The following is a 23,593-nucleotide window of genomic DNA, read 5'->3' on the forward strand; positions in this document are numbered from 1 at the left end:
TGCTCCTATTAACCTAGAGTTTCATAAAAAATACTTTTGTCCTACATGAAAGAACCAGGAAAAGGCTTATGGAGTGAGGGAAGAGATGGGGGAGGAGCAGGGCAGTAAATGAATTTTACACTCATCAGAAAAGGCTCAAAGACCTTAAACTCATCTGAGTTGCCTCTAGGAGGGAATAACAAACACACTCCATTGGGTGGAGTAATCTCTAACCATGCAGGAAAATAGGAGGGGAAGGGGATAAAGAGAAAGGGGCGAAAGAAGGAAGGGCAGAGTGGGGGAGGGGATGGCCAGAAGCAAATCCCTTTTGAAGAGGGATAGGATGAAAGAAGATGGATAATAGAAAAAAATATCATGGGGAAGGGAATAGGATGGAGGGGAAACAGTTAACAATAGTAATCATGAAAAAGAGAAAAGGGGCAGGGCAGCTAGGTGGCTCAATGGATAGAGCACAGGACCTCAGTTCAAATCCTGCCTCAGACACTTAACACTTACTAGCTGTGTGACCCTGGGCAAGTCACTTAACCCCAATTGCCTCACCAAAAAAAAAAGAGAGAGAGAAGGGGGAAGAATAATTGAATCAACACTCAACTGAGCCACATTCCACAATCATTTATAGATAAACTGTGAGAGGATTACAAATAAACATTAGATGGAACAAAAAAAAAAAACTTTTGGATGATAAGGCACCTCCATCAAATCCAGGTAATCCATATATTTATATTAACAAGGTGAATAGAATTTTAGAAAAGTTAGATATGATAGACCTGGAGAAAACTGAATGGGGATAGAAAGGAATATACTTTTTTCTCAGTGGTACATGGCACATACTAAAGAACTGACCATATATTAGAGCACAGAAACCTCACAGTCAAATGTAGAAAGGCAGAAATAGTAAATGCATCCTTCTCAGATCCTGATACAATAAAAATGACATCTAATAAAGAGCCATGGAAAGATAGACTGAAAATTAATTGGAAACTAAATAATCTCATCCCAAAGAAAGACAATAATGAGACAACATACCAAAACTTACGGGATTCTTAGAGGAAACTGTATATCTCTGTTTTTGTTTTTTTTTTGGTGAGGCAATTGGGGTTAAGTGACTTGCCCAGGATCACCCAGCTAGTAAGTGTCAAGTGTCTGAGGCTGGATTTGAACTCAGGTCCTCCTGACTCCAGGGCCAGTGCTCTATCCACTGCACCACCTAGCTGCCCCTTGAAACTGTATATCTCTGAATGCTTACACGAATAAAATAGAGAAAGAGGAGATCAATGAATTGGGCATGCAACTAAAAAAGCTAGAAAAAGAACAAATTTTAAAATCCCCAATTAAGTACTAAATTAGAAATCCTGAAAAAATCAAAGGAGGGATTAATAAAATTGAAAGTAAGACAACCATAGAATTAATCAATAAAACTAAGATCTGGTTTTATGAAAAAATCAATAGATAAACCTTTGGTTAATTTGATTTTTTTGTTTGTTTGTTTTGGGTTTTTTTAGTGAAGCAATTGGGGTTAAGCGACTTGCCCAGGGTCACACAGCTAGTAAGTGTTAAGTGTCTGAGGCCGGATTTGAACTCAGGTACTCCCGACTCCAGGGCCGGTGCTCTATCCACTGCGCCACCTAGCTGCCCCTGGTTAATTTGATTTTTAAAAAGAAAGAAGAAAACCAAATTACCAGTATCAAAAATGAAAGGGGTGAATTCACCACCAGTGAAGTGGAAATTAAAGCAATAATTAGAAGCTATTTTACTCCCAATAAATTTGACGATCTAAATGAAATGGATGAATATTTATAAAAATATAAACTGCCCAGATTAACAAAAGAGGAAATAAAATCCTTAAATAAGCCCGTCTTAGAAAAAGAAATTGAACAAGCCATCAATAAACTCCCTGAGAAAAAATCTCCAGGGACAGATGGGTTTACAAGTGAATTCTACCAAACATTTAAAGAACAATTAATTCCAATACTATACAAACTATTTGGAAAAATAGGTGAAGAAGGAGTTCTACCAAATTCCTTTTATGATACAAATATGGTGTTGATACCTAAATCAGGCAGAGCAAAACAGAGAAAGAAAATTATAGGCCAATTTCCCTAATGAATATCAATGCAAAAATCTTAAATAAAATATCAACAAGGAGATTACAGAAATTTATCACCAGAATAATACAGTATGACCAGGTGGGATTATACCAGGAATGCAGGGCTGGCTCAACATTAGGAAAACTATCACCATAATCAACCACATCAATAACAAAACTAACCAAGATCATATGATTATCTCAATAGATGCAGAGAGAGCTTTTGACAAAATTCAGTACTCATTCCTATTAAAAACACTAGAGAGGGGCAGCTAGATAGCACAGTGGATAAAGCACCAGCCCTGGATTCAGGAGTACCTGAGTTCAAATCTGGCCTCGGACACTTGACACTAGCTGTGTGACCCTGGGCAAGTCACTTAACCCTCATTGCCCCACACACACAAAAAAAAACAACACTAGAGAGCATAGGAATAAGTGGAGCTTTCCTTAAAATAATAAGCAGTATCTACCTAAAACCATCAGCAAACATTATATGTAGGGGATAAGTTAGAGGCATTCCCAATAAGATCAGGGGTGACACAGGGATGTCCATTATCACCTCTATTATTTAATATTGTACTAGAAATGTTAGCTTTAGCCATAAGAGAAGAAAAAGGAATTAAAGGAATTAGAACAGGCAAGGAGAAAAGAAAACTATCACTCTTTGCAGATGATATGATGGTATAGTTAGAGAATCAACAAAAAAACTACTTGAAACAACTTTAGCAAAATTGCAGGATATAAAATAAATCCACATAAATCATCAGCATTTCTATACATGACCAACAAAGCCCAGCAGCAAGAGATAGAAAGAGAAATTCCATTTAAAGTAACTATAGACAGGGCAGCTAGGTGGCACAGTGGATAAAGCACCAGCCCTATATTCAGGAAGACCTGAGTTCAAATCCAGCCTCAGACACTTGACACTTACTGTGTGACCCTGTGCAAGTCACTTAACCCTCATTGCCCCACAAAAAAGAAAAGACAAATAAAGTAACTGTAGACAATATAAAATACTTGGTAATCTACCTGCCAAGACAAACCCAGGAACTCTATGAACACAATTACAAAACACTTTTCACACAAATAAAATCAAATCTAAATAATTGGGAAAAATATCAATTGCTCATGAATAGGCAGGGCTAATATAATAAAAATGACCATTCCACTTCAATTAACTTACTTATTCAGTGCCATACCAATCAGACTAGCTAAAAATTATTTTATACAGCTAGAAAAAATAATAACACAGGGGCAGCTAGGTGGCGCAGTGGATAAAGCACCGGCCCTGGATTCAGAAGGACCTGAGTTCGAATTCGGCCTCAGACACTTGACACTACCTGTGTGACCCTGGGCAAGTCGCTTGACCCTCATTGCCCCACAAAAGGGGGGAAAAAATAATAATAATAACAAAAGTCATCTGGAAGAACAAAAGGCCAAGAATATCAAGGGAACTAAGGGGGAAAAAATGCACAGAAAGGTGGGCTAGCTGTACCAAATCTGAAGCTTTACTAATAAAGCAGCAGTCATCAAAACTATTTGGAACTGGCTAAGAAATAGAGTGGTGGATCAATGGAATAGGTTAGGCACAGAAAACACAGTAATAAATGACTACAGTAATCAACAGTTTGGTAAACCCAAAAAGACTCCAGCTTCTGGGATAAGAACTCAGTATTTGACAAAAACTGCTGGTAAAACTGGAAGATAATATAGCACAAACTAGGCATAGACCAACATCTTACACCAGATACCAAAATAAGGTCAAAATGGGTACATGATTTAGACATAAAGGACAATACCATAGGTAAATTCGGAGAGGAAGGAGTAGTTTACCTCTCAGATCTATAGAGAGAACAATTTATGACCAAACAAGAGATAGAGAATATTATGAAATGCAAAATGAATGATTTTGAGTACATTAAATTAAAAAGGTTTTGTACAAATAGAAGCAATACAGCCAAAATTAGGAGGGAAGCAGAGAACTGGGAAACAATTTTTACAGCCAGCGTTTCTGATAAAGGCCTCATTTCTAAAATACATAGGGAACTAAATGAAATTTATAAGAATGCAAGTCATTCCCCAATTGAGAAATGGTCAAAGGATATGAACAGGCAGTTTGCAGATGAAGAAATCGAAGCTATCTATTGTCATATGAAAAAGTACTCTAAATCACTACTGATTAGAGAAATGCAAATTAAAACAACTCTGAAGTACCACCTCACACCTATCAGATTGGCTAATATGACAAAAAAGGAAAATAATAAATGTTGGAAAAACTGTGGAAAAATTGGAACACTGATGCATTGTTGGTGTTGTGAACTGATCTTACCATTCTGGAGAGCAATTTGGAACTATGCCCAAAGGGCTATAGGACTTTGCATACCCTTTGACCCAGTAATACCACTACTAGGTCTGGGTCCCAAAGAGATCATAGAAAAAGGAAAAGGACCCACATTTACAAAAATATTTATAGCCTCTCTCTTTGTGGTAGCAAAGAATTGGAAATCGAGTAAATGCCCATCAATTGGAGAACGGCTGAACAAGTTGTGGTATATAAATGTAATGGAATACTATTGTGCTGTAAGAAATGATGAGCAGGAGGAGTTCAGAAAAACCTGGAAAGACTTAAGTGAACTAATTCCAAGTGAAGTAAGCAGACCCAGGAGAACACTGTACACAGTAACAGCAACATTGTGTGATGATCAACTGTGATAGACTTAGCTTTTCTCAGCAATACAGTGATCCAAGACAATTCCAAAGGACTCATGGTGGAAAATGCTCTCTCCACATCCAGAAAAAAGAACTGTGGAATCTGAATGCAGATTGAACCATACCATTTCTACTTTTTGTTTTATTTTGTTTTTTTCTTTTTTGAGGTTTTTCCCTTTTGCTCTGATTCTTCTTTCACAGCATGACTAATGCAGAAATATGTTTAATGTGATGGTACATGTATCAGAATGCTTGCTGTCTTGGGCAGGGAAGGAAGGGAGGGAGAAAAAATTGGAACTAGAAGTCTTATGAAAACAAATGTTAAAAACTATCTTTTCATGTAACTGGAAAATAATGAAATACTTTTATGAGAAAAAAAATAATGATTTAGGAAAAAATGTTCATTTGGCTATTGATTACATTCTTCCTCAAAAACATACCTATTCATATCCTTTGGCAATTTATCAACTGAAGAATGGATCTTTTGCTATAAATTTGACTCAGTTCATTATACATTTTAAAAAGAAGTAGATCTTTATCAAAGAAAATTGAATCAGTGGGTTGTGTTTTTTTTCCTCATTTCCAGCTTTTTTTCTAATTTAAATGCAATAGGTTTTTGGTTAAAAACCTTTGTAATTTCATTTAATAAAGATGATCCTTTTTGCCTTAAAAGGGGTGGGGGGCGGGGCAGCTAGGTGGTGCAGTGGATAGAGCATGGGCCCTGGAGTCAGGAGTACCTGAGTTCAAATCCGGCCTCAGACACTTAACACTTACTAGCTGTGTGACCCTGGGCAAGTCACTTAACCCCAATTGCCTCACTAAAAAAGGGGGGTGGGGGTGGGGGGAGAATAAGCACTCTTCTAGTGCTCGCTATGTGCCAGGCACTGTGCTGAGCTCTTTTTACAAATACAGTGCTGTTGTTATCCCCATTTTACAGTTGAGGAAGTTGAGGCAGAGAGAAGTTCAGTGACTTGCCCAGGGTCACACAGCTAGTAGGTGTTTGAGGCTAGTTAACTCAGAAAAGTATCATTGGATTCATAGTAGCTTTTTGTCCTCATTCATCTTGTCCATCAGTATTAATAGTACAGCTGGTATCATGTTGGGGCCTGAAACTTTTTTGATATTGAAAAGGGTTCCTTCTACTGGAAGTGGTTGTGACTCCCTGGGCTGGTATGTCAGGCCTCTTAGAATAGAGCACGGGGACCCAATGAAAGGAGCTTTTGCCCCAGAGTGGGAGGACCTGGCTTCAGAGCCTGCCTCAGGTGGTCCCCGAGGCCCCTTCCAGCCCTCGTGCTGTGATCCCATGCCATTGGCCTATCTGAAGGCCTAAGAGTTAAAGGGAGAGAGGCACTCAGATTCCTTTGGTGACAGTCTGTTCCTTTTTCTGCCCCCAGGGACATACAGCATCATTCCCGAGCTGCCTGCCGTTGGAGGCAATGAAGGGGTCGGCCAGGTGTTAGAAGTGGGCGGTGCGGTGACAGGACTAAAGCCTGGGGACTGGGTGATCCCGGCTGACTCTGCCCTCGGTGAGTTTGTCCAGGTACCTGCTGGCTCAGGCCTGAGGTCTTTTCTTCCTCTAGTCAGCCCGTCGGAGCCTGAGTATTCATTGCAGATCTCATTAGCTTCCTTCAACAAATATTTACTGTGTGCCTCCTGCTCTGGAAAATTCCAATGTTCCTTTAATGAGCCCAAGCTTCTCCCTGAAACAGAGGCCTTCTTTTGAACATGAGTAGTATTCTCCCAGGGTAGGTGTGGGGACGTGGGGTCCGTGAGCCCGTGACTTCTGAGGGAAGTGAAGCCGAAGGTCACCCAGAGCCCTACAGAGAGAGAGGCGGGCTGGGTCGGAGCAGGCCACAGAACATGATAACCAGGGAATGATGGGGGAGTGAAGACAACTAGAAGGAAAAAAGAGGGATGCGCCTTCCATGTGGCAAGAGCTAAGGCTGAGTGATACCCACACACCATTCAGAGCGTGCACAGGTGCTTTTGGGGGCAAACTTAGGAAAGGGCAGGTAAGAGTCACAAGGGGTGGCCAAGCTTGGCTTGAGATCTGCATCTTTTCCTGAAATCCCCCCATCCTTGAGCTCACAGATCCACCAGAGCAGGGTGTCTGAAGCTGGGGGCCATGAACTTGTTGGGTTTTGAGCAGCTTGATAACCGTATTTCCATAAACTAGATTTCCTTTGTAATCCTAATATATTTTATTCATCCTAAGCATTTTAAAAGAAAGGTGACCCTGAGCAGTGGCCTAAAGGCTTCTGCAGACCCTGCCCAAGGACGCCCATGACATAAAAGGGGTTCTACCCCTTTTATACCCTACCCTGGTATATCTGAGGTACTATGCACAAGGCCCTTTCCTAGAGACCAGAGGGGGTGCGTGTGAGAAAGCCCTGAATTGTTGAGGTTTCCAGCCCTTAGTCACTAAAGGGAAACTGATGGGGAGGAACAAACACTGAGCAATGAGGAAGTCAGAACCTTGCGAGAAGTCTTTCCAGGTCTGTGGTCAGAGGCTGCAGCTGTCTGCTTGCTGTGGGGCCGTGGCCCATTGCTGGCTTCTCTCTGGGTCTCCATTTCCTCTTCTAGCAGGCAGAGTGGCTGGACTCGGTGATCTTCACGGCTCATCTAGAGTTCAGCGATTCTCTCAATCGGAACTTGACCAGGGCAGGCCTGATCTGGGGAGCCAGAGGGTCATGGGTAGAGAACTGGGAGGGATCCCGGAGGCTAATGAGTCCAGTTGAGGAACCTCAGACACCAGCGAGGTTAAAGGACTTGCCCAGAGGCACGCAACCTGATGCCCCCACACCCTTCAGGGAATCCTGTCTTAGCTCTTCACCCTCTCTCCAGCCCCTCTAGCTTTTGGTATTATTGTTGTTATGTCCTTCCTGTTGACTTTTGGGTGGGGCTCTTCTTTTATAATCTAGAGTTCTGAAAATGATCGTCCAGGTCTATGAAATGACAGCATTTGCTGGTGGTGGTGGTGGTGGTGGTGGTGGTGGTGGTTGTGTTAAAGTCTTGGGCTCATGTATCCCTGCCTTCTGTGTCTCTCCCGCCTCACTGAGGTTTCTGTACGCACCTACTCAGAAAACTCAAGCCCGGTGCCTGCCTCTCTCCAAAAACCCTACAGATTTTATTTGATCCACTTAAAAGGCTGATTCTGGGAGGGGGGTCTGGAGTTTGGCTGCACTGCTGAAGGCGTCCGCAACAGAAGCCTCTCTCCTGTGTCCGCCTGCATCACCAGGGAAATCTGTCCTTGCCCTCTCCTTGACATAGCAGAGCACCAGGAGTGTCCTTCCAGAAGAGCCCTGGGGGATCTGAGTGACGTTTCTCTGGCACCAGCACCCTCCCTCACGTTTGTTTCTGGTGCCCCTGAGAGCCCTGGTCTGGGCATACGCCAGGACTGACAGACTTCCAAAATGAGGACTGTGACCACAGCTGTGCTGTCTCCCCACAACTAAAGTACTTTTAAGTGTTTGTGCCACTAAGGCACTAAGCAATGGCGTACAAAAAGAGGCAAAAGATAGCCCCTGCCTTCTAATGGGGGGCCACATGCAAACCAAGCTATCTACAGGGAGAGTTGTTGATCAGTCATTTTTCAGTCATGTCCAACTCTTTATGACCCTGTTTGGGGGTTTTTGGCAAAGATCCTGAAGTGGTTTGCCATTTCCTTCTTCAGTTCATTTTACAGATGAGGAAACTGAGGCAAGCAGGGTGAAGTGACATGCTCAGGGTCACACAGTTGGGGCAGGATTTGAACTCAGAAAGAGGAGTCTTCCTGACTCCAGGATCAGTGCTCTATCCACTAAGCCACCTAGTTACCCCATATAGAGTAAGGAAGAAATAATTAAGAGACAGAAGGCGAGGGGCAGCTAGGTAGCGCAGTGGATAGAGCACCGGCCCTGGGTTCAGGAGTACCTGAGTTCAAATCCGACCTCAGACACTAGCTGTGTGACCCTGGGCAAGTCACTTAGCCACCATTGCCCCGTAAAAAAAAAAAATTTTAATTAAAAAAAAATTAAAAAAAAAAAAGAGACAGAAGACACTGAAATTAAGAGAGGTTGGGTAAGGCTTCCTGTAGAAGGTGGGATTTTAGTTGGAATTTAAAGGAACCCAGGTTACACATCTGCTAGGTGGCACAGTGGATAGGGCACTGGCCCTGAAGTCAGGAGGATATGAGTTTAAATCCAGCCTCAGACACTTGACTCTTACTGGCTGTGTGACCCTGGGCAAGTCACTTAACCCCAGTTGCTTCAAACATCCTGGGCCATCTCCGGTCATTCTAATGTATATCTTGCCACTGGACCCAGATGGCTCTGGAGGAGAGAGTGAAGCTGGTGACTTTGTACAGCCCTCCTTCACTGAAATCCAATTCACTGCAAGTCATGACATCACCTCCCCAAAGTCATGGTCCCTTTAGAGAATGAAGGGCAAACAGCAACAACAAAGGAAGCTAAAGAGGTCAGTTAGAGAGGAGGGAGAACGTTCCAGACCTGGAGCCCAGAGATCATGCATTGTTCATGGAGCGTCCGGGAGCCACTGTGTGTGGAGGGGAGACTGGAAAGGCAGGAGGGGGCCGGGTTGTGGACGGATTTTGTATTTGCTCCTGGTGCCAACGGGGAGTCACTGGAGTTGTTGCAGCGTATTGGCAGGCCCCTGGTGCTCACTGCCAGAGCTAGTAGAGATCTAGCAGCTGGATGAAGGATTCTGGGGCTAGGTCAGATCAGGTCACTTCTCCCCACCCCCACCCCCTGCCCTCCTTCCCCCCCATTAGCCACCTGAGGAAGTGAGCCCCTTGAGATAGTCAGCCTAGCCACCCCACCCACAACGAGCGAGTGGATGGCTGTGCTTCTGGAGGATCCAGAACTGGAAGTTCAAGCTAGGGGAGGGCAGGGGGCAAGGGCTGGGCTGGTTCCATTCCCAGAAATCTGGGATCTTTTTTCAGAACAAGGCCCAAAGTCATATCCCCAGCCCTGTGCCAGGTCAGTGCGGGTGATTTGGGACGCCATCTTGTATCTATATCTGGGGACACAGATGGAATGGAGCAGAGACTCCTGTTTCCCCCTCCAGTGGAGGGGCAGGGGCTGCCAAGCTTGGGTAGCCGGCCCAGGATGGAGTTAGAGGCATAGACGGCGAGCCCTTGGAGGTTAAAACTCCCCCACCCGCTCTTCTCGTTGGGGCACACCCATCGTTTCTCTTTCCTGGAATAGTTGCATAACCCAAGTGTCTGTGCCCTCCCGCCATGTGGCACAAAGAGCAGTGGCCAGAGTCAGCAGGCCTGGGCTCTCCTGATGGCTCTGCCTGCTGTGGGGCCCTGAGCTGGTACCTGCCCTTCTCCGGAGCCTCAAGGAGAGGAGCTCCGCATCCAGTCTCATTGCTCTAGGCCGCGTGGCTACCCCGGTTCCTGACCTTCCACATGACTCTGTCCAGCTAAATTGCCCCCACTTAGCACTTAGTAGGGCAGCTCGGTGGCACAGTGGGGAGAGCACCAGGCCTAGAGTCTGGAAGACTCCCCTTTGTGAATTCAGATCCAGCCTCAGACACTTCCTAGCTGGGTGACCCTGGGCAAGTCACTTCACCCCAGTTGCCTCAGTTTTCTCATCTGTCAAATGAGCCAGAGAAGGAGGTGGCAAACCACTCCAGTGTTTGCCAAGAAAACCCCAAATGGGGTCATGGAGTCTGACGGGACTGAAGCAACTCAACAACAACCAAAGTACTAAATATCCTCCCAAGTGATTGGGATAAAAATAAGAAAAGCAGAGACCTTCCCGACTTCTAGATTACATTCTAACTGGGGAGACTGTACACAAGATAGTGAGTAGGACCATCAGGGAGTATACTGACATGTTGATGTACCCTATCCAGGAACAATGGCAGGGTTGATTTGGTAAGTTCTAGGTGCCACAGCTTTCCTGAAATAGGGACCCAGGAGAGGCAGTCACCAGTCAACAAGCATTTATTTTGTGTGCCAGGCAACTTTGTACTGAGCACTGGAGATATGAAGACCACACGTACATGTATAAGTGTGTTAATTCCAAACATATGCAAAATCAATACCAGGTGATGGGGGAGGGGATTCAGGGTTTATGTAAAAGGGGAGCGGGATAGGGCAGTAAATGAAGTGCTGGGCTTGGAATCAGCAAGACCTGAGTTCAGTCAATCTTAAGCACCTACTATGTGCCAGGCACAATACTAGATGCTGAAATTGAATTCTACATCAACCACAAACTAGCCATGTGACCTGCCAAATGTTCCATATCTCTTCTGATCCTTACAACCATCCTGGGAGGATATTACCCTTATCTGAGGCTAAGGGAGATGATTTGCCCACGGTCACATGGCTAGTTTGTGGTTGAGGTAGAGTTCAGTTTCAGGTGAGGAAACAGAAAAAATGAAATGACTTACCTGAGGTCACACATTTTGAAAAGGATTCAAACTTGGCCTCCTTCTTGGTTGTGTCAGACAGGACTTGAACCTCAGTCTTCTTGACTCCAAAGGCAGTCGTCTCCCCTTTGTGCTCTCTGCTTCTAAATGCTGTGATCTTTGACTGAGCTCTTAAGTCAACATTAGGCATCGGGCTGTGCTCTAAAATGGGCAGCTAAGGACTGGAGACGGTCACTTCTTTTTTATTTTTATTTTTTCCTGTGGGGCAATGAGGGTTAAGTGACTTACTCAGGGCCAGTGTCGAGTGTCTGAAGTCCTATTTGAACTCAGGTCCTCCTGAATCCAGGGCCAGTGCTCCACCTAGTTGCCCCGACAGTCCCTTCTATTTCCTTCATCCCTGTTTCTGAAAATGAGGTGGCTCTTCCATGCCTGGGATTATTGGGTGGGCCCTTAATAAACCCAAATTGGTCCTTGTTTACAGATGTTTTAGAACATCAGCTTTGGAGACTCTCGCTGAGCAGAGTAAGAAGAAGCTGGAGAGATGAAGGGTTTGGAGGGGGCAGTGGCTAAGCTTCAGGCAACAGCCCAACACTGACTTTCTCTGACCCAGGTACCTGGCGGACTGAAGCTGTGATCAATGAAGAAGCCCTGGTGGGGGTCCCAAGCGACATCCCCCTGCTTTGTGCAGCCACCCTGAGCGTAAACCCCTGCACTGCGTACAGGATGCTGTCAGACTTCGAGCAGCTGAGACCAGGTGAGGGGCTCAACACAAGGCAGCGTCCACAGCTTCCCCCTCCAGGAGCTCTCCACAGTCCTGATCCGGGTGCCCTGGGGGAACTGAGAGGGGTGCAGCACCAAGGTACCCTTAGCCTGCGAGCTGAGGAGATCCCTCTGAACAAGAGCCCCTGCGCTCTTCTCTGATAGCAAGTCTGCCAGAAGGTTAGGAAAACTAACCTTGGTTCAGCCAGAGGGCAGCAGAGCGCTCCTCCCTCTCTCACCCAGGCTTGTGTCCCCCCCACATCTCTCCCCTGCCTCCCATGGTCTCTACTCCCACAGCTACCACTCCCCTGCTCCATTCCTGTAGCCTCCTGCTCGGGCTCCAAGCCTCAGGTAGCTCGCCTCTCCCTGCATTCTCCACACATCTGTCAGTGATCTTCCTAAAGAGTGGGTCTGGCCCTATCATTCTCCCACTCAGCAAAACTCCAGGTGCTTCCTCTTACCTCTAGGGTTAAATAGAAATTCCCCTACATCACATCTGAAGTCCTTCACAATCTGGCTCCAATTACCTCTCCATCCCTGTTGTGCCTGACACCCCTTCAGGCCGTCCTGTTTCTCACCCATCAGATGCTCATTTCCCATCTCCCTGCTTTTGCCCAGGCTATTCTTCCCCCCCTCCCCCATCCCATGCCTAGAATCCACCCCTTCCTCACCTCCACCTCTTAGAACCCCTTTATTTATCCAGGGCTTACCTCATTGGGCATCTTGCCCATGAGACCCTTCTTGCTCTCCCTCCCCTCCTCCCCAGCTGCTAGTGCCAACCCCACCAACATTCACCGCGTATACCATGGGGAGATCTTGTATGCATTTTTGTGTGTGTGTAGATGTATTTACATATATCGACGTCTGTATCCGTTTGTATTTCTCCATGTACATGTCGTCTCCCCAATGGACTGTAAACCCTGTGTGTGTATCAGAAGTAAAGCAAGGGCTGTCTCCCATCTCCTTCTGTATCCCCAGTGCCTTGCACAGACTTTGGTTCACAGTAGGTGCTTAATAAGTGCCAAATGACTAATTGGTTGATTTGCCTTAGAGAAGAATAAAATAGAGACCTGGGTAGGACCCACCTGGGGCATAGTCACGAGTTCTTGTCCAGTTATTGCCTGGCACAATATCCTTATTGGTTGCTAAGGGAAGCTTCCTGGCAATCTGCAGACTCTCTGAATATCTGTACTTGGGGTTACTGTCTTTTGGTATGGTTTGGTTTGGTTTGGTTTTGAAGAGAGAGGGGGGCAAGAGAGCAGTTCTTAGGGATCTGACAGCGACTTAAGTCTAAGGGAACCATGTCTGCCCACCATGACTTGTGTGTTTCACTTGGCAAATCTCACGCTCCTGAAACCATTGGCTTCCTGGTTTCCAGGGCCTATAATGCCCAGATACTTTGCCTGGTGGTGACATAGCCTGAGGTGGAGAAAAACCTTTTCTATTTTCATTTTCAGATCTTTAGTAACCACACCTAGAGATCAACTGACTTCCCTCATCATCTCCTACTGGCAAAGGCCAAGTGTACCTACCCTCTGAGCCTTTCTCACCATTTTGTTTGGGTGTCTTGACTCCACTGGGATTTAAACCAAAGGAGCATCTGTTTCCCTTGCCCACAGAACGTTAGAGCAGGAAGAGACCTTGAAACTGAGAATTTCAGAATCAGAAGGCTCTCGGAACAGAATGTCTGAGCTGGGAGGGGGCTGAGAACAAAAATTCTCAGCTAGGAGACTATCAGAACCCACCGGGATCTTAGCACCTAGAAGCCAGAATTGTAGGACCAGAAGAGGCTTTGGAGTGTCAATGCCAGAAGGGGACTTTGTGGCCTTGTGACCCAAGGCTCTCGTTTGAGAGGATGGAACTTGGGCCCTTTAAAGGTGAAGTGATGACTTGTCCAGAGTCACCCAGTGAGTTGGAGCTAAAGCAGGACCCCGTCAGCTGTCACGTAAAATTAGAGTTTAGAACAGCTTCCTTATAGCAAGGTTTCCAGTGGCTCGCTGCCCTCCGGCATAGCCTCCGAATACCTAGCGTTCTCTAGCTGTTATCATTAGGGAATAATACCTTGAACCCAGGAGGTAGGACTTGTATCTCTAGAGGAAGGATCCATTTCTCTCTGTCATCACCCTGGGCAGAACCCGAGTCCTCCAGGGCCTAGCCCTGGCTGGTCTCCCAGGCTCTAGATGTCTAACTCTGGACCTGAGCCAAGGCGTTAGGCAGGGCTCAGATGATAATACAAGACCCACTCTGGCCCTGGGAGCCTGTGCTGGGATGTCCTGGGCAGAGAAGACATGACCTCTTGACTTGTGTTTCTCTTTCCACCTCTCTAGGGGACTCTGTCATCCAGAATGCAGCCAACAGTGGAGTGGGGCAAGCAGTCATTCAGATTGCTGCAGCCTTGGGCCTGAGAACCATCAATGTGGTCCGAGACAGGTGGGGGAACAGGAGCTAGACTGTGGCTCATCTGCCTTGTCCCAGAGTCTGCCTGTCATGGGCTCTTTCAGGCCAGCTCCAGGGGTCTTTACAAGACCCTTGCCTGAAGGCCAGAGGCAGGGCAGCTAGCAGGAGCTGGGAAGGAGCCTCCACTACAGGGAGGCTAGAAAGCTGAGCACAGGCCACCTTCCAGAAGGTTCTTGAGGCATATATATGCAAATATGGCTGGGATAGATTTGAGAAAGGCCAAATGTACTGTTCCCAGCTCTGGAAGTAGATAGCAACCTCAGTGAAACGCCCTGCCTGATTTCTCCCATGCTGGGGACCAAAGAGTCAGCCTTGAAGCTTAGGTGGCTTCTGGGCAAGCTTGGTTGGATGTATAAAACATCAGGAGGGGGTAGCTAGGTGGTGCAGTGAATAGAGCACTGGCCCTGGAGTCAGGAGGACCTGAGTTCAAATCCGGCCTCAGACACTTAACACTTACAAGCTGTGTGACCCTGGGCAAGTCATTTAACCCTCATTGCCTGTACACACACACACACACACGCACACACGCACACACACACAGACAAAAAAAAAAGGTGTGTGGGACAGTTCCTGGAGGGGGCTCTGCGGCCAGGGCCACAGCCTTGCCCCTGCTTCCAATCCTGGCTTGAGTTTGTTCCAATTGCTCAAGTACCCTTAGGTAGCACTTGCCATAATCTCAAGAGCCCACTCTGGGAGCCAATGAGAGAGAGGGAGAGGGAGAGGGAGGGGGAGGGGAAGAGGGACAGAGAGAGAAAGAGAAAGGGAGGGAGGGAGAGAAAGAGAGAATATGGGAAGCAGGGCATCATGGCCTATGGACCATTTCAGTAGAAGGGATAAAGGGAGTGAGCTGATTTGTTCCAAGGTATAAATTTAACCAGAAACAGCATGAAAAAGGGATCAGGATGGAGTCGTGTCCCTTTAAAAATGAGACAAGAGCTTGGTTTGTCTCTGGCTGTTGGGAATGGGGAAAGATGGGGTCCTGGGCCACCTGGGGAGCCTTTGTGAGAACAACATTCCTCAGGTCATTTGGTTATATTTGGGGTCTAGGCCAGACCTCCAGAAGCTGACAGACAGACTGAAGGGCCTAGGGGCTGAGTACGTGTTCACAGAGGACGCAATGAGAAGACCAGAGATGAAAGAATTCTTCAAGGTACTTGGGGTGGGCTTGTGTTCTCTCGACCAAATAAACTTGAGGTAGAGAAGCCAAAGACCCAGCCCATGACTTTGAAAAATATCCCGGCAAAGTGAAGAGGACCCCGAATTTGAAGTCTGCAGACCCGGGTTCTAGGTCTGGCTCTGCTGCCTGACCTTGAGCAGGCCAGGACTAACTTCCTGGACCTCAGCCCCCTCAAATGTAAAAGCAAAGGGTTAGACTAGGTTGCCTCTGAAGTTCCTTCTAACTAGAGCCGTGGTCTTGTGACCTAGCATCTCTAGGCCTCACAGTCTCTCAATCAATAAAATGGATGCAGGGAGAAGGAAAGGGTTGACTAGCTGACCTCTGAAGTCCCTTACTACTACTCTATGGTGCCCTGAAGTCTGTGATTCTTGAAAGTCGTAGATCCCAAACTTGGAGAATTTCCCCAGTCCTCCTCACCTGGAAACCTCTCTTCTTCTCTGGAGAAAGCATCTCTCAAATCATCAGTTAACAGAACATATCAGCACACAGAATCCCATAGACCTTATGAAAGACTGAAAAGAAAGTGGAAAACAAAATAAAGGAAACCTTCACAACAGAGAACCAGCTCCCCGTAGGAGGAACAGGTCAAAACCTTGAGGAGGAGAGTCCAGCCTGGCTTGGCCCAGGCCCAGCCCCACAAATCCTCTAAGGTGCCTTCCTCATCTGCTAACATCCCGTAGTTCTTTGTGATACTCAGGCTTTCCCTAAAGTCAAACTCCCAGATCTCACCCTAGCGAGGCAGTCACCCTGGGTTCCTGAAAGCCATGAATAACAAGAAAACTCTAGCTCATTCTTCTAGGGCTGTTTATGGTCTTCAGACATCACCATCCATTATCTCATTTGAGGATTATCTCATTGGGAATAGGATGTCTTCCCCAAACTAGCCTTGCTGAGGTCCCAGTACCCACAGGCTCATCACCAGCCAATGAAATCTTTCGGCTGCAGAAATTTATTAAACTCCTAAGGCATAGATGGAGGGGCGGCACATGACCTGCATCAGTACAGGAAGCAAGCTAGTCAGTGAAGTCATGGAAGCTTACTATCTGCTATTAGTCATGAGCCAGGCCAGACTGCTGACAGCCAGCACCTTTTCGAGGGGGCCCTTACCACACCTCCCCTTTCTCAGGTCACTCGGCATTTTCTCATTGCCCGCTGGGTTTGAGGCATTGTGCCGGGGCTTAGATCTAACCTATATTTTAAATCCTTGAATTCTGTCAGGGAAAAAGCCTCTAGGTCAGGGGTTCTGCCCCTTTTCTATACCCTGGGCCCCTTGGGCAGACTAGTGAAGCCTATGGGGCCCCTTCTCAGCATCATGTTCTTCAACACAAAAACGAAATGAAATGCCTAAGACTGTAAAGGAAACCAAAATATTTTTTAAACAATTTTGTGGACCCTTGCTCTAGGCCAACCACTCTGCTGGTGCCAGAGTTATAAATCCAGTGAATGAAACAAACCTGCCCACAAAGAGTGGACAGTCTGGTATAGAAAACACCAAGTACATATGTAAATATGTAGTCATTCGGTCAACAACAAGCATTTATTAAATACATATTGTGGACAGGCAGCGGGCACGCAGAAACAAAAATCCAGCCTTCAGACACCCACTGTATGACCTTTTGGAGGCCCAGCTTCCCAGTCTCTAAAATGGGGATAATATCCATAGCACCTACTTTCCCAGGTCACTGAAAGGTTCAAATGAGACAACATACGCAAAGCATTTCATAAACCTTATAAAAGTGCCTCATACATTGGTTGTTCAGTCATTTCAGTCGGGCCTAACTTCATGACCTCATTTGGGGTTTTCTTGGCAAAGATGCTAGAGTGGTTTTGCCATTTCCTTCTCCAGTTCATTTTACAGATGAGGAAACTGAGGCACAGGGAAGGGAAGTGACCTGTCCAGAGGGGCCAGGGCTGGAGCCCAGGTTTCCTGCTTCCTAGTCCAACATTTATCCCTGCGCTCTGCTGCCTCAAGGTTGGGATATCAGAAGTGGGCACACACAGCCCCAGAGAAGTACTGGGGACGTGACTCCAGGACCAGAAAGTCCAGGGGAGACCCAGGCAGAGGAAAGACAGGGCCGAGGGTTGAAGGAGGTGATGGCTGCGGGCAGGTGAACGGGCTCTCATGGGCAGAGCATGGGCAGTTGTCACTGTCCCATATCTCCTCCCCTTTTGAAGATGGCATCCGGGCCAAGTGGTTCCAGCTTCATTGCAGGGATGGGGAGGGGTGAGAACAGGAGGTGCCCCAAACCATACAAATAGCAGTGGATTCACTCCGTGGTTCCTTGTTTTTCAGAACTTTCCTCGGCCTCAGCTTGCACTCAATTGTGTCGGTGGGAAGAGTTCCACAGAGCTGATGCGACACCTGGGGTGAGTGAGTGTGTGCCTGCCTGCCTGCCTGCCAGAACCAGCCTGACAAGTGTCTGAGCCTGGCCAGCAGCTGGAGTCTGAGCTCAATGATTCAGGCTATGGGTAGCATCATGGTGCCATGGTAGGCACTGGGGAGATGCCAAAGCCCCCACCTAAAAGGAGTTCTCGGTCTAGTAAGAACACCCGCAAAGGAAGGCCACATCAGACCACTGACACAGGCTCACAGTGGGAAGCCCAGGGCCTAGCAGGACACAAGGCTAGGGAGACGGCCCTTCAGGCCCTGCGTCTGAGTTGTCCCGCCAGCCGAGGCACCCAGAGTCCTCTTATAGAGGGGCAGTATTGGACCCCTGCCCTGCTGTTAACCCGCTGTGGGACAAGTCAGTTCTCTGTGTCTTTCTCTGTCCAGGGGATCTTTATTCTTTTTGTGTTAAGGACCTTTTGGCAATCTAGCAAAGCCATACACTCTTTTTCAGGGTCGTGTTTCTAAATAATTGAAAGAAAGGCCACATTCCAGTTAGGGATTAGTAAAAAAGATACATTTTTTCTTCCCATGCACTTCACAGGTGCCCTGAACTCTACCCAAAGATCTCCGGGGGCCTCAGGCTGAGAACCCTGGAACAGAGAGTCTCAAAGTCATCTTCCATTTCTAGCATTTGTGTAACTCTTTTTCCTCTTCCTGGTGGACCTCAGAATTCAGCCTTTGACCCTAGCCAAAAATTAACAAAACGATCCAATGGGAAGAGCCAGGGTAACTAGTGGCGTGACATGGATCAGTCAGTCCATCAAGCCTTCTCTTAAGCACCTAGCCCATGCTAGGCACTATGCTAAGCACCCAAGACACAAAGACAAAAACAAAACAGTCCCTGCCTTCAAGGAGTTTGCATTGCTTTAGGAGAAACAATAGATACATATATAAGAAAATATGAAACGTGTACAAGGAAGACTCAAGATAATTGTAGTTGGGGTGAATGGAAGGGAGGAAAATGAAGAACAGCCTCAGACAGGAAGTGCTGCTTGGGCTGCGCTTGAAGAGACTGAGGTAAGCAAGGAAGATGTGCAGGGTCTGGCTGGAGCAGAGAGTGCCCAAAGGGGAGTAAGTAGTATGAATGAAGCCTGGGAAGGTGGAATGGAGCCAGAGCGGGAGAGCTTTAAAGGCCAAACGCAAGAGTTTTCGTTTTGTCCTGGGGGCAATAGGGAGCCACAAAAAGCTTTTTGAACAGGGATAGCATGGCCAAATCTGGGTTTTAGGAATATCACATTGGCAAACATGTGGAAGATAGATTGGAAGGGTAATAGGTCTGAGAACAGTTGGGAGGCCTGCAGAGTACTCCAGACCAGAAGTAATGAAGGTGTAAGTGTAGAGGGGAATGCAGGGGGGAGAGATTTGGAAGCAGAATGCACAAGACTTGGCAGCTGGTTGGATGAGAGCTGAGTCAGGCATTGTCGCAACCCTGTTTCCAAACCTAAGTGACTAGAAGGATTCAAAGAACAGAAAAGCAACAGAGCAAACTTGGGAAGAGAGGGCGAGTTCCGGAGGAAAGAGAACAAGTTCTGTTTGGGGCCCACTGAGTGGGAGAAACCTAAACTAGATGGGCATTTGTCCTCTCCTTGTTTGGGGTTTTTTCATCAATAAAACAAAGTTGATATGACCTACTTAGCACCAAACATAGACTGATGTGAAGTTTGTGAAAGAGTATTGAAAAATATAAAGCATTAAACAAATGCAGGGCGGTTTGGCATTAAATTTGGGAAGGATAATCCTTTTAAGAGGTTTAAAATTCTTCCAAATTTCATGGGAACTGAATGACACATGAAGACGTTGCAAGATTTACTTCCCCATGAAAGCCAATGACACGGGATTAACTCAAATAACATACTAATAGGATTTTAGGAGTTGATAAGTAATTATAAATTGTTTGGATTTCCTACACACCCTCTGCTCCCCCCCCTCCCCCAAGGCATTCCAGTGTATCTGGAACCTGAAAGTCAAAGGTAGCTTTCAGTCACATCAACCCGTGACCTTCTTGAACCTAGCTTCTCTTGGGACGCTGAGGCAGACTAGAAGAGCCTTAGTGTTGGCAGAGATCTTCATTTGTTAGCCCCACCCCCTTTGGAGAATGGGATGGGGGAGTGCCCACCCAGGGCTGATCTAGGCGGGCAGTATCAAACAGATGAGAAGCTTTGATCCCTCTCTTGAAGGGCTCAAAATGTAATTGAAGAAAAGGGCAGGATATACTAACGAGACTAACGCTTCTGAAGCCATGGCTAAGAGCAGATGAAAACAGCTGTATTCCCCTTGATGCCCCGAGTGTTCAAAAAGAGGTGTGTATGAATCACAGTTTGCCTAATTGAAACATTTTCCATGGGAGCTAGGTATCAAAAGGAAAGGTAAGTTCTTTTGAACGTGAATGATTCCTTCCCACTCCTTGTTACTGATTCCTAAGCATGGATATTGTTCCTCTGAAGTCCTCCTCTAATGCCCCATCAGCATATGTATGAAGGTGACCTGGGCTTCTAGGAGATGACTACTAGGAGATGACTATGGTAGGGCCCAAGCTCTAGTTGAGCCCCATCCAGCTGGAGGGCTCAGCCCTGGAGTATGGGGGTCTCTCACCCAAGGACTGGACCAGCCTAAGCAAGGGCAGAAGCAGTGAAGAGGTAAATCACACTGGAAAAGACCTCAGAGGCCTTCTGGTCCAACTCACAGCTAAAGAGAATCCAACCAGGGCTCAGCCAGCCTCTACTTGAGGACCAAGGGGAAAGGAGGAAGCACCACCAACCTCCCAGGCAGCTCCCGCCTTGTGGAGCGCCCTCATCACTAGGAACATTTTCCTTTTGTCCAGCCTGCATCTGCAAGTCTGCAGCTTCTCATCACTCCTGATGCTGCATTGTGGCCAAACCAAGCAGTGCTACATAGGCCTTCTTCCCTGCCCTTCAAAGACTTGGAAGCACATTCTCCCCTAAGTCTTCTCCCTATTAAACATCCTTGGCTCCTTCTGCTGAACGTCTGACGGCATGAACTTGAGGCCCTTCACGTGTCTGAAGACCCTTCCCTGGATGCTTTCTCATTTGTCTATAGCTTTCCTAAAACATGGTGTCCAGCATGAGCTCAGTGCTCCAGCCCTGCACTCCCAGTGCAGTCACTATCTCCCTAGTCCTGGATGCTCTGCCTCTCATTACTGCTCATGGTTTCATTAGCCCCTTGGCTACCGCATCACGCTGAGATGGTAGGCCACTAGGACTCCCAGACCACTTCCAGACAGACTGTCATCCAGCCACAACTGGTCGATGTTGTCTGTTTGGCCTTCTGAACTCTGATCTAAGACTAACTCTCCTCCCTATTTAATTTGCCTTATTCACTTCTGCCCAGTGTGCCAACCTCTCAGGGTCTTTGACTCCTGGCTCCAAAAGCTTCAGAATCCCCCTGATGCCTAAAAAATGTAAACTGGTCTATAACTAGAGGAGTGGCAGTCCTTCTCTTTGTACAGTTTGTGCATTGGACAGGTGTGCCATCTTTACCTTTATCTAAGCCACAGATAAAAACATTCAACAACACAGTGCCAGCCACAGATCCCGATGTCTTCTCAGTCCTCATCCTTCTTGGCCACTCTGCGACCTTGGACGCAGCCGGTCAGTGTCTTCATCTGGGTGCTCTCCTCTCTAGGTTTTCATGACCCTGGTCTCTCCCAGTTCTCCTTTCCAAATTCCTCATCCATTCCCTCTTTCCAGGCAGGTAGTCTGTAGTACACTCGATGACCAAACCATTTCTGTCTCCACCTGTGCTGATCGTCACCTCTACCTGCTACTTCCCTTCTCTCTGATCCTGGATTTCCTCATTCTCAGTATACAAGGCTGATTTTTTTTAAGGTCAGGTGGCCCAGAGAGCATGAGGCTTCCCCAAGAAGTAACTCACTGAGTTCATCTGCCAGAGCCAGAGCCACAGGTAAAATCAGTTTATTAGCTCATGGTAGCCTAGAATCTTATAGTGGGAAAGGACTGAGAAGCACCAAGGCTGTCCAGTCCCAGCTTCCTCTGGGAGTCCTGCTGTGACCCTAACAAGTCAGTTCAGTTCAGCAAGTGGCCATGAAATGCCCATTAGGTGTCAGCCATTTTGCCCAGTGGCATCCTGGGATATACAGAAGCAAGACACAGTTTGAGAATGGTGGGTGGGGGTGGAATAAATGCCTATTCACTGAGGGGTGTTTTTTTGGATTTTTTGTTTTTGTTTTTTAGTGAGGCAATTGGGGTTAAGTGACTTGCCCAGGGTCACACAGCTAGTAAGTGTTAAGTGTCTGAGGCCGGATTTGAACCCAGGTACTCCTGACTCCAGGACCGGTGCTCTATCCACTGTACCACCTAGCTGCCCCGAGGTTTTGTTGTTTTTTTAAGAAAAAAAAATGATAGTATACAATGCTGCCCTGTTCCTACTACCTTTTTACCTTTTCTGTTCCTTTTAAATCAGGAATAAGCTTTCAGAGCCATTTTCCATTCATGAATCCCACCCCAACAAAACCATGGAGGTCCAGCTTTCCTCTTTGTGGTCAGATCTCTCCATCTGGCTTTGTGCATTTAGAGAGAGGGGTGGATGATCTGTCTCAACCATAGGGTTTAGGTGATTGCTCCTTGCTTCACTTTGGTCTCTTGTGAATGGTTTGGCCTCTGCCCAGTCCTAGTCTTCTTCTGACACTGCAGCAGTTCTTGATGGCATCTAGCTTAATGGATACAAGTGAGCAGTCTTCTCCCTCCTCCTTCTCAAATGAAAGGCCTTTTGATTGGACTTATACAACTCCAGGCAAGTACATTTTTTTTTTTTAAATGAGAGGGTTTTTAAAAATATATTTTGTTGGGGGCAGTGGTTAAAGCGCTGGCCCTGGATTCAGGAGTACCTGAGTTCAAATGCAGCCTCAGACACTTGACACTTACTAGCTGTGTGACCCTGGGCAAGTCACTTAACCTCCATTGCCCCGCCAAAAAAAAACAAAATTTTGTTCTTATAGCACAGTTCTTTCTGCATCTCTCTCTCTCTCTCTCTCTCTCTCTCTCTCTCTCTCTCTCTCTCTCTCTCTCTCTCTCTCTCTCTCACACACACACACACACATACACACACACACACACACACACACACACAGCTACTCCTGGAATTGAACCCCCTCCCTTGTAACAAAGAAAACATTCAAGAAACAACTAGTACAGTGGCCATGTCTGATAATGTATGCCAAATTTTTCATGAAGCAGGGATCCTGGGGTCCTAGAATTAGAGCTAAAAAGGACCTCAGAGGGATTCGAATTCAACTGCTCACTTTGCAGATGAGGATACTGAGACCCTGCAAGGCTAAGTCACATACAGGTTCATAGGATGATCAATCAAGAGCTGAAAGGACCTTGGTGGCCATGTAGCACAGAAGTGTTTAACCCACTGCGGTTTTCTAAATCAGCATGTATCGGCAAAGATCTGTTTCTATTTGGGTTTGACCCCAGTGACTAGTCCAACCCCACCCCTTCATGTCACAAATGAGATCAAGCTCCAGCTAGGGTAAGTGACTTGTCCAGGGTCACACAGGTAGTAAGCATCAGAGGCAGACTTTAACCTGAATTCTCTCACTCCAGAGTGTGATGTTTAAAATCTAAATGTGTGAAGCAAACAAAAAAAAAACCCACAA

At 46.5% G+C, this 23,593-nt stretch overlaps 1 protein-coding gene across 1 annotated transcript in view; it reads left to right on the forward strand.

Moving 5' to 3' along the window:
• The window catches only part of MECR (mitochondrial trans-2-enoyl-CoA reductase), a 51,424-nt gene that overhangs the window by 20,162 nt on the left and 7,669 nt on the right, over nucleotides 1–23,593 (forward strand). Inside the window, exons 3-7 of the mRNA XM_043994858.1 lie at nucleotides 6,190–6,321; nucleotides 11,784–11,927; nucleotides 14,260–14,362; nucleotides 15,437–15,539; nucleotides 17,860–17,933. Of these exons, the coding sequence (XP_043850793.1) occupies nucleotides 6,190–6,321; nucleotides 11,784–11,927; nucleotides 14,260–14,362; nucleotides 15,437–15,539; nucleotides 17,860–17,933 (556 nt within the window). The remainder of the gene's footprint in view (nucleotides 1–6,189; nucleotides 6,322–11,783; nucleotides 11,928–14,259; nucleotides 14,363–15,436; nucleotides 15,540–17,859; nucleotides 17,934–23,593) is intronic.

The sequence above is a fragment of the Dromiciops gliroides genome, chromosome 3, assembly GCF_019393635.1.
Source record: "Dromiciops gliroides isolate mDroGli1 chromosome 3, mDroGli1.pri, whole genome shotgun sequence".
In the NCBI taxonomy this organism is placed as follows: Eukaryota; Metazoa; Chordata; class Mammalia; order Microbiotheria; family Microbiotheriidae; genus Dromiciops; species Dromiciops gliroides.